The sequence below is a fragment of the Myotis brandtii genome, unplaced genomic scaffold (genome assembly GCF_000412655.1).
Source record: "Myotis brandtii unplaced genomic scaffold, ASM41265v1 scaffold231, whole genome shotgun sequence".
NCBI lineage: Eukaryota > Metazoa > Chordata > Mammalia > Chiroptera > Vespertilionidae > Myotis > Myotis brandtii.
Genome location: NW_005358689.1, coordinates 946,529 through 957,791, shown reverse-complemented (window position 1 = coordinate 957,791; position 11,263 = coordinate 946,529). Strand labels below are relative to the sequence as shown.

The 11,263-nt window shown below is 49.4% G+C and overlaps 1 protein-coding gene across 1 annotated transcript in view; it reads left to right on the top strand.

Annotated features, from left to right (window-relative positions):
• The window catches only part of SUSD4 (sushi domain containing 4), a gene marked incomplete at its 3' end in the record, with an annotated part of 72,567 nt that overhangs the window by 26,442 nt on the left and 34,862 nt on the right, over nt 1–11,263 (top strand). Inside the window, exon 2 of the mRNA XM_005866508.2 lies at nt 10,097–10,309. Within this exon, the coding sequence (XP_005866570.1) occupies nt 10,097–10,309 (213 nt within the window). The remainder of the gene's footprint in view (nt 1–10,096; nt 10,310–11,263) is intronic.

The following is an 11,263-nucleotide window of genomic DNA, read 5'->3' as shown; positions in this document are numbered from 1 at the left end:
CGTTTCCAGCCAGAGGATGCGTTCTCAGTGATGAGACGGTCTGACCCAGGACACTGTGAGTGCACATGCAATGCCTTCTTGAATCTCTGAGGCCGGTGACAGCTCCCAGGGACAGGGTCCTGCAGGTGGCCCCAGGCCCGAGGGTGCCAGGCAAGGAGAACACTGGGCTCGCGCCTGGGCTCTGGCCTGGAACCCCGTCTGCCTTTTGCCAAATGCACAGCGGACCCCTGTGTCCCGTGCCCTTTACTGAGCCCAGAGCAAGCAGGATCCACAGCTCCCCAAGTTCAAGTCCCCAGTCTCGGGGGAGCCACCAGGTTGCTTTCAACCATATGAAAGGAAGTCATGCTCTTTTGTTCTCTGTGATGAAGTGGCTGACGTCATAGGGCGAGTTAAACGTGGTTTAGGAGAAACTGTACCTGCACGAGGCGTGTCTGACCGATGGACGGTCTTTGCTTAGAACCCGGTAAAACCCCCACCAGTTCCACACTTCATCTCCCCGCCACTCTCAGTATATGTCTGTTAAAGTCATGTCTTCTCCGAGTTTTTCTTACGGCTAAACTCACAGATGGGGGCGTTATTTGGGAATTCTTCTATTTTTAATAAGCTTGTTTATGTTTCTTTTAAATAAAAGGGCTGTTTTTCTTACTTTCTGGGGAGACAGGAGAGAAGGGATGCTAATACGAGAGCTGGCCTGGAGCTGCTTTCGCTCCCGGCCTATCCTATTTGCCAGCTAATGAGACACATTGCAGGCTCCATAAAACCTTAAATAGCAGCTGCTTCATTTTCTCCCTCTCCAACTTTAAAATGATGACAACCTCGTCTGCAGGCGGCTCAAGGTGTGACTGGCCCGGCCTGCAGGAGCCCAGGGTCCTTCGGTGTAACCAGTAGCATATGGTTTTTCCGGAGGGGCTGGTATGACATATTTTAAGCACCACATTCATGAACCGGACCGTTAGCGGTGCAAATGGCGCACGTGATTCCCGCTCACTCATTTGGCCGCTAATGAAAAGGACCCGGCAGGTGGAGACACGACTTGCGCTTCTCGCTGGAATAATAGCCGAGAGATGAAATTAGAAAAACGAATTGAGCTCAGAGGAAATTAGCCGACAGCTGACTCCTGGAGCAGAAAGTTCTGTGCTGTTCTTTCGGCGATAAGAACGGAGGCACGGCCCAAGGCCCAGGTCCCCTCAATCCTTTTCCCTAGATTCCTTTCTGGCCAGGAATGATAGCGCACGCAGGCTGCAGTTGGAGACGGAGAAAGACACGTGGGCTTCTATGTTATAGAGGTTTGGAGAGTTTATAAAATTTTGCAAGAAAAAAGAACAGAAAAACCTGAGCCCGTTCCTGAGCAAACGAGTATGTGTTTGCCTTTTTTCTTTGCATTCCTCCTAAATGCCCTCATTCCTGTATTGGACTGCTCACCAAGTCTACCCCCATCACTGCTGTAATGCGGCCTTTTATTAATCCTCACCGGAGGGTATTTTTTTTCATTGATTTTTAGAGAGAGTGGAAGGGAGAGAGGGGGAGAGAGAGAAACATCAATGTGTGTGAGAGAGAGAGAGGAGAGAGGGAGAAAAAGAGAGAAACATCAATGTGAGAGAGAGAGAGAGAGAGATACATCGATGTGAGAAAAACTCAGCAATTGGTTGTCTCCCACACATGCACATGCCCCAACCGAGTTCCGGGGGGATTGAACCTACAACCCAGGTACGAGCCTTTGACCGGGAATCGAACCCGAGACCCTTGGGTGCACGGGCCAGTGTTCTAACCACTGAGCTCACCAGTCAGGGCTGTAACACACATTTTAAACCGAAAATCAGGGTAGAAATCTGCACATAAAAAGAGCCCATTTTTCGATGCCCTTTCGTGACGGTGATTTGTTTTTCTTTGAAGCAAAGCAGTGCCATGGCGGCCCCCGGGGCTTCGGGGAGAACATCTCACATCACCTGCGGCTCTTGTCTTTCTCCTCCGGGTGGTGTGCGGGTTACGATCGGAGAAAAGGGTGTTTGTTTTGGGAACCGGTGGCATTTCATCCAAACGTTTTTGATCCCAAACGAATTCCGCGGATGGCCTATTTATAATCCAGGGTTTGGGAAATGAAGTGATTTCAGATAGGAAGTCACGGTTCATTATCGGTCCCTACCAGACAGCTGTGTCACCCTCAGCTCCCGTCGGCTCTGCTCTCTCCTGGTCTCGTGCTGTCTGCCGGGCGTGGGCCCCCAGATTTTCAGTGCTGCCCCCCTCCTGGGAAGGAGGGCTGTAACCACACGGGCAGCACGCTGGATTCCATCAGCCCTGGGCCATGTCAGAGTCTGGGGTGCCTGGAGTTGGCTCCATTCCTCCTGGGAGGAAATGAATTAAGGCGCCCACTAGAGTGAAGTGATGTTGTTTGTAGGCGTCTCTGTGGAATTTAGTGCCCGTCACGGCAGCTCTGGCTCCGGGGACCACGCTTCTCTAGAAGAACCTCACTGCTCTGTTCTTAATATTGGAGCCTGTCAGTGATCCATCCCCAATTTAACACACCCGTGCCATTAGCATACACTTAAAAAAATTCAGTTTTTATTTTTTAATCCTCACCTGAGGATATTTTCCCATTGATTTTTAGGGAGAGTGGAGACGAGAGGGAAAGACAGAGAGAAACATCGATGTGAGAGAGACACATCGACTGGTTGCCTCCTGCATGCGTCTCGACCAGGTCCTGGGCCAGGGAGGAGCCTGCCACCGAGGTACGTGCCCTTGACCGGAATCGAACCCAGGACCCTTTGGTTCACGGGCTGACACTCTATCCACTGAGCCAAACCAGCTAGGGCACTATTCATTTATTTTTAATTATAAATGTTTCATTGCAGAGAATTTGGAATATACAGACATATGTAAAAGAGAATATAAAAATCAACCTTCAACCCCAAATAACCCAGTTAAAATGTAGGCAGATTTCTTTTTCTTTTTTCTATGCAGATGCCTCCTTTTTGTGTATTTTAAAAAAAGGATCATGCTATAATATACTTCTTGTATTTTTTTTAGTTAACTATTTATGTGGGGAATTGTGTTGTAATCATTAGCATTCAGTGCTAATAATTGATGCATGAACCATGTTATGGCTTTGACCAAAGACAGCCGATTCCTGGGGGGACAGAGCAGAAATGGTGGTGACTGGAACATCTGAGCACATTTTTAAAATTTTTAAAATACATTTTTATTGATTTCAGAGGGGAAGGGAGAGGAAGAGAGAGAAACATCAATGATGAGAGAGAATCATTGGTCAGCTGCCTCCTGCACGCCCCCCACTGGGGATCGAGCCTGCAACCTGGGCATGTGCCCTGACAGGGAATGGAACCGTGACCTCCTGGTTCATAGGTGGACGCTCAACCACTGAGCCACACTGGCCGGGCTGAGCGGATTTTTGATGGTGACTTTATATATATATAGGTGATGGAAGCAAGGTTTTCCTTGAGCTAATTATCTTTAAAAGAAAGAAAGAAACAAACAGAGCCCTGAACTCTTCGTTCCTTGACTAAGTGTCCACCGATCCCTGCCTGTTACTAGGAGGGAAGGTCATCTCTCCTTGCACGACACCACCCTACGTCAGCAGTGGCTGCTTTTCCTTATTCTGCTTCCCACAGAACCTTGCTCTTCCTCCCGGTCCCCAAACCCCGGGGAAGTCCGGGTGGCACTTGAGAATGTGACACCCACAATGTGGAGGCCGTTTGTGAATGAACCACCGTGCGGAGGGAATGCGTGGGGTTTCTGACCAGGCGGCTGTGAGGTTAGGACCATTCATTAGCGGTCGGATGCTCATATGTGCCTGTGAGAATGGACCCTCCCAGCCTGTCCGATTGGTCTCTCGGGGCTGTTCTGTGGCGGAGCTGCGATCCCGAACATAAAACGCTCTGTAAACTGTCGAGCTCTTATGTGTTAGTGTTGCTCACAGAAAAGAAAGGGAATCGGAGTTTTTAAAAACAGCAGAAAGCCATTTCTGGGAGTTGTTGTTGGTTTGTTTCAAGTCACCCATGAATTGTCATCCGGGCTGCTTCCATGTAAGTGTTAGTGCCTTGGGGGTGTTGTTACCATTTATTATTTTTTTAAATCAGAAAGAGTCTAGAACAGCGGTTCTCAACCTGTGGGTCGCGACCCCTTTGGGGGTTGAACGACCCTTTCACAGGGGTCGCCTAAGACCATCAGAAAACACATATATAATTACATATTGTTTTTGTGATTAATCACTATGCTTTTATTATGTTCAATTTGTAACAATTAAATTGGGGGTCACCACAACATGAGGAACTGTATTCAAGGGTCGCGGCATTAGGAAGGTTGAGAACCACTCGTCTAGAAGTTCTGGGATTTAAACGTGGAAGGGAGCTGAGAAATCATCCAGTTGCCTTGTTTAGGGATAAGATGCGAAAACCCTGGAAGATGCAGTTATCTGTCCAGGGTCGCGGAGCTCAGCTAGACAGGCAACCTCATTTGGCTCCGTAAGGATTTGCTTTAGGAAAAACCAAATTTAAAAGGTGTGAATTGTTCTTTTATTCATCCTTGCCTTCTTCCTTGAGTCAGTGCTGTCACCTGGTAATCCTAAAGTTTCTATCAGCTGGTACATGCCCAAGCCACCATCTTCACATTGATGGGAGAAGTCCTTGTTCTCTGATGAATGGTTGCCTGTGCTTGCTTTATTTCGAGCAGATAAAAAGGTTTATTCTGCTTTTTCATGTCACACTGTCATAATCTGGAGTGATTTCGTTACGTGGCGAGCCATGCTTTTATGAAGCGGTGTCCTGAGATGGGAGTGAAAAATCGCTTTCTGAGTTAACATCGTTATCAGTTTTATTGGCCCTGAAATGGAGTGGAAGGATCCAGGAATGATGGGGTAATCAACGCGAATTAAATCCCCAGGGAGCTCACATCAGTCCTGGCGTCAAAAGGGGGGCACCATGACTTCCACATCTGTGGCCTCCATCCACTTTAATAAGGTCTAAATTATGCTGTGAAGACTTCGTTTTGCTACATTTCCTTGCTCCGACATAACAGACGTTCTGTTCGTCTCTGGTTCCTTCTTGAAACATGCACACATTCTCACTGTTTCTAGGGAACAGTTGCCTAACTTGATTGCCATCCAAATATTCAGAGTTGCTGTTATGTCGATAACTAATAAGTATAATATTATCACGGTGCAGTGTTCAATGTGTACTCTGGGTAATGAAATCCAGAATACTGAGCCCTCAACCCACATAGATAAATTCCATATTCCCCAACTCATTGTTGTGTCTTCACAAAACTAGGTTCAAGTGGTATCTCGTTAGTATAAATTTGCTGTAATAAGCAGTATATTGCGCTATTGGTATGGCAGAAATATTACTATAGTAATGAGCCCGGTCTTTGCTGTATTTCCCAAGAGACACTGCGTTTGTAGTGAAAAATCTGTTTAGCCTAATAAATGGTAACAGTAATCACCTTCCCTTTCTTCCTCCAGATATCTCTTTTTTAAAAATATACATTTTTTTATTGATTTCAGAGAGGAAGGGAGAGGGAGAGAGAGGTAGAAACATTGGGGATGAGAGAGAATCACTGATTGGCTGCCTCCTGCACGCCCCCCACTGGGGATGGAGCCCACAACCCAGGCATGTGCCCTGACCGGGAATCAAACCGTGACCTCCTGGTTCATAGGTCGACGCTCTACCACTGAGCCACGCCGGCCGGGCCCAGGTACCTCTTAGATATGTAACCGTTAATACACTGAATGGTCCAGCACTAAGTTCACAAACAACATCCATTTGGAAACCTTTGATTTCCCTTGTCGAATTTTTTGTGTTCTTTCCGACTGAAACATTTGTCTTCGTCTGCTTCTGGTGCTCTGAGCTCTTTCTCCTTGATCCTCAGATTCTTGGTGTTTTCTGTTTGTTTGGTTTTGGTGTGACTCACTGGGGCCCAGGAATGTACGTGGCCTTGCGCCTGCATCGGGGGTTCCGTGGAGCTTGACTGCTCGCCCTGAGAGCGGACACGGGGGAGGTTTCCAGGCTGCTGTCTTGGTAACAAAGACCAGAGCGTCCCTGCACTGGGCACTGCTTGCTGGCCCTCGAGTCCCCCTCCACGCTGGGGCCGTAAGTTAGAGAAATCAGAGTTCAGTTCTCTGGAAGTTTATGTTATTCTTATGTTATCCGTTGTTATTCTTAAAGTCAACAGTCATTTGCAAAGACACTTAATTCTGGGGCAGATTAGGGGGAAAATAGCTTGAATATTTTTGGAAATGACGGTGGCTCTCGGAAATTAGGAGATTGCCTTTTTATGAAGTTGTATTTTTCGGTTCTTTAGGGAACTGATGGAAAAGGAATAACCTACATTTATTGTGCACTTACCACGTGCCTGTCATGCTTTATGTGTGTTTCCATCTCTCTTACATTTCACAATAGAGAAAACAGACCAATAGGACTCTCTCTCTCTCTCTCTCTCTCTCTCTCTCTCTCTCACACACACACACACACACACACACACACACACACACACACTCATAAGGAATTGGCTCATGCATTTATAGACGCTGAGAAGTCCAAGATCTACTGTTGGCAGCTGGAGAGACCCAGGAGAGCCGATGGTGTAAGTTCCAGTCCGAGTCAAGGGAAGACGGATGTCCCAGCTTGAAGCCAGGCAGGCAGAGAGAGTGTATTCTCCCTTCCCCAGCCTCTATTCTGTGCAGGCCCTCAACGGATTAGCTGCGGCCCACCACATGCAGGAGGGCAATCTGCTTTACCCAGTCAACCACTCACATGTTAATCTCACCCAGAATGACCCTCACAGACACCCCGGGAATACTGTTGGGTCAAATATCTGGGCATCCCATGGCCAGCCAAGTTGACACAGGAAATGAACCATCACAAAGACCCGCTCTTGTCTATAAGTGCTGCGCTCCATGGCATTCAGGAGCAAGTGCTAGGGGACGCCACTTCTGAGGACATTAAAATGGAACGGTCCATCCTCCATCTGACCCCCAAAACATACATGTTGGAAATCACCCCATGAACCCCTCTCCCTTCTCCAGGCTGTGGCTACTTGGATCCAAAGCAGTCACAGAATTTGAAGAATGGGAGGGAGACGGCTCGATTTCAGGACTGCAGGATCCTAGGATAAGATTGTTCAGTGGGCAGCAGGCATGTTACTCTCCGCTCCTCTTCCCCAGCCCCGAGGCCAGCCCGCCTCCTTAGTGGACACGTTATCTGATGGGGCCGCCCATCAACATTACAGAAAGACACCAGGAGGACAGCTCCACAGAAAAAAAATGGCCCAGGCTGGGACCCGATCCGCTTGGGGGCAATTTGCAAAGTGGAATCGAAGCTCGCTCAAGCCCCAGAAAATTACTATCTTGCTCGATGGGATTAGTTGTCCAAAATGAAGAATATTTTTCTCCTTGTGCCGCCCCACCTTCCAATTGCTTTCTTTTCACTGCTTGTTCTCATTCCCCTCTTCGCCAACGGCTAGACCCCGCGGCCAGCAGCACCCTGATCATCAGCACAGGCCCGGGCAGGGACACAGAGTCAGGGGGTAACTATGGTTACGTGAAAGCAGAGACTGGGCGGGGATGTCCTTTTAAAGGGGCAGGGATATGTAAAGGAAGAGTATGAATTGGATTCATGAGGAAGCTCTGCTGTTCTCACATCCTGATCTTCATCATTTATTTATTAGGGCAGGGGTCATTTTTCTGATAGATCCGAGGCCGGATCTTATCTTCACCTCTCCCTTGACTTATCTGTTCTTCTCTGAGAGAGAACAGTTTTGTGGCCCAGGGTGGTGAGGGTCTGTGCCCAGGACTCGGCAGTCAGCATGGCTCATGTGTTCACAGGCGGTGACTGGTCAGAAAGCACGTGTTGGGGCAGGAGGAGGTGGACACAGATGTCTCAGCCAAATCCCTGGCATACACCCACCTCTGGCCCCACATTGGAGAGGGAGGAGGAGGGCTGGGGTGTCTGGGTATGTGGACTGGAAGAAGGTTGTAAAAATGTGAAGAGAGCAGTCCATTCAGGTTAAGAGAAGAGAAGGTGTCTGTACCTTGGGGGAGGGGACATATCACACCTCCCTTGTCCCTGGAATACATAGGCTTTAGAGGCTATCAAAGCGATAGGGGAGGGGGAGGGGAGGGACGTTTGCCTGATGAGTCCAGCAGAGGAGATGTTGTGTGGCTTCATCCATCCACCCATCTATCCTCCATCCATCCATCCATCATCAGTCTACCCAACTATCCTCCATCCATCCATCCATCCATCCATCCATCATCCACCCACCCACCTATCCTCCATCTACACATCCATTTATCCATCTATCCTTTATTCATCCATCCATCTATCCATCACCCATTGATCCATCCACCCATCCACCCATCATCCACCCAACCACCTATCCTCCATCTACCCATCCATTTATTCATCTATCCTTTATTCATTCATCCATCTATCCATCACCCACTGATCCATCCACCCATCCTCTTTCCTTCCATCCACCCACTTATTCTTTATCCTCTTTCCCTCCCTCCACTCATCCATTCATTCCTCTTTTATTAGCAGCACTGGTGGGATGTCCACACTCACAACACACCATGCTAGGTGCCGAGGAGGTGAAGAATAAGAGCTGGGCTCCCCCTCCCAGATTCACAGCCCAGTGAGGGAGACAGCTGAGTAGACCAGCGTTGACAATCAGGATGGGGAGCACCCTAAGGGGGGTGAGCCCTGGGTTAGTGTCTATTTTTGGTACCTATTCCATGAGGATGTGTCCATTGGTTGTGTAAGAACTAAGAGGTGAGCTACCTTCCTTCCCTTGGACAGGGCATTCAGATCTTATGCACACGGAGGACCCTTCCTCATGCCTGGCTTCCCCTCCAGCCCAGGACAGCCTTCATCTCAGCCACCTGGGCATCTCCCTCACCCCGACCTCCAGTCAGGTGACCTGAAACGGAAATGCCTTGTACCCTGGTGCCCTCCTTGCCTCTCCAGCACCCTCATGCCCTCTCAGGCTCATCGCCTCTTCCCCACCCCACCAGTCGGCCTCCCGGGCCTACGGGCCTGCCCCCTGGCTCCACACTGGCCTCCTCGCTTAGCCTGGCTTCTTGGGATCACCCAGTAGGTCTCCAGCTTCCTTTTCCAACTCCGTTTATTCATTCAGCAGACGCTGATGGAGCGCTTCCTCTGTAGGATGTTGTGAGAGATTCTGGATGCCAAGATGGGAAGGTCGCAGGACCTGTCCTTGAAGGGCTCACAGCCCGGTACGAGAGGCGGTCCTTCTCCAACTACAGTGGGGCCTTGACTTACGAGTTTAATTTGTTCCGAGACCGAGCTCGTTAAGGAGCTCGTTAACTCAAATTACTCTATCAACTCAATGCAAAAAATCGGCCAAGAGACAGCTGGTATCTCAAAACACTCGTTAGTCGAGACACTCGTAAGTCAAGGCCCCACTGTAGTTCAATGCAGGACTGTGTTCACGGCACAGCGGTGGGACACTGGGGGGCTGAGCGGGGGGGCGGGGGGCGTGGGGTTCAGGAAGGCCTCCTAGACCTTCAAGGAGGACCTTGACCGAGGCCTGGCAGACGGGGGTGAGAGACAGGGGCAGGGGCAGGGGTGAGGTTGGCATTCCCAGCATGCCCCTTCCACACACCCGTATAGCGATGGAGCCCACTTTCTGCTCCCCAAGCATGGGCTACTGTCTTGAGCGCAGGCCCTCGCTCATGCCATTCCCGTTAGAACGCTGGCCAGGCCTCCCTCCAGAGCTGGCTCTGCCTGTAGAAATCTTACCCGCCCTTCGAGGACAATCTGTCTCCTCGCTCAACCGTCAGCATTTCGTCCAGCTGTTGAGGCAGTTCCTTTTGTGGCTTATGCGTTCTCATCTCCCTCCTTGAAAAGCGACCTTGGCCATGGAACTGAAATGCTAATGAGCGCCGTTCTAAGCGAGGAGCGAAGAGCAGGGTGAGATGTGCACTAGAGTGCCTACGTTCCTGGCTCTCTGGTTGGTGTGGTTGGGTGGGCCATGGTGTCGGGGAGAACACAGTAGCTGCCACTTAGCTGGGAAGACCCTCGGTGCTGGAATGTGTTCGGACACCTTTTCTTCTCTGTCCATGTAGGGTTCGATGACCTCCAGGTGTGTGCTGACCCCGGCGTCCCCGAGAATGGCTTCAGGACGCCCAGCGGAGGGGTTTTCTTCGAAGGCTCCGTCTCCCGCTATCATTGCCAAGACGGATTCAAGCTGAAGGGCTCTACGAAGAGATTGTGTGTGAAGCATCTCAATGGGACCCTGGGATGGATCCCGAGCGATAGATCCATCTGTGTACAAGAAGGTAAAGTGCTTACACCCGCGCCCCCTCCTCCCATGGAAACCTCTCACGTGGTCAGTGTCTGCGTTGTGGCCAGCTTGCGTTGCCATGGCTGCAGGGGTCCAAGGCTGCGGGTGCCAGAGGGGTCAGTGCTGGGGATGCTGTCCTCGTTTCCGAGCTAGTCCTGCACGCTGATGGAAAAGCACGCGTGTGTGATGAGGGCTGGGGCACATCCATTCATCTCAGCGTTAGAAGTAATCATCTCCCCTCTCGATCTCAATGACCATCCAATTCATCACCGTTGTCGATGCAGGAGAGAAGCTCAGATCACATTAGGGCTGTTTATGACGGGGCTGCCAACTCCACACTCATTTCCATGTTACTCCATAAAAAGCGCAATAGATTATTGGGGCAAAGACTATATGTAATGATACAGACAATGTCTGATTCAGAGGATTAAATCAATTACTACTTATCAGTTCTCTGTTAGACGTGATTCATTGAAGGAAAGAAACAATTGTGACGAGCAATGACAGGTTGACAAGGGAGACATTTATTCTAGCAACCACCCCTCAATTTATTGGTCATGATAAGATATTCTCCCCCCCCCTTTTTTTTAAAAAATATATTTTTTATTGACTTCAGAGAGGAAGGGAGAGGGAGAGATAGAAACATCAATGATGAGAGAGAATCATTGATTGGTTGCCTCCTGCACGCCCCCTACTGGGGATCGAGCTGGAAAGGAGCTGAGCCACACCAGCTAACTCTTAGCAGTTAGCTCCAGTGTTTGCTTAGGGGCTGTGTAAGGGGCGGGTGGCTGTGTTGGGTCTGTCCTTTTACTTATGCGAAGTGAAATAAGGCCATGTGTTTCCAAAGGACCTGCATTCTGGTCCAAATGGTAAGCTCTCATTGTATTTTTAAAAAAATATATATTTTATTGATTTTTTACAGAGAGGAAGGGAGAGGGATAGAGAGTTA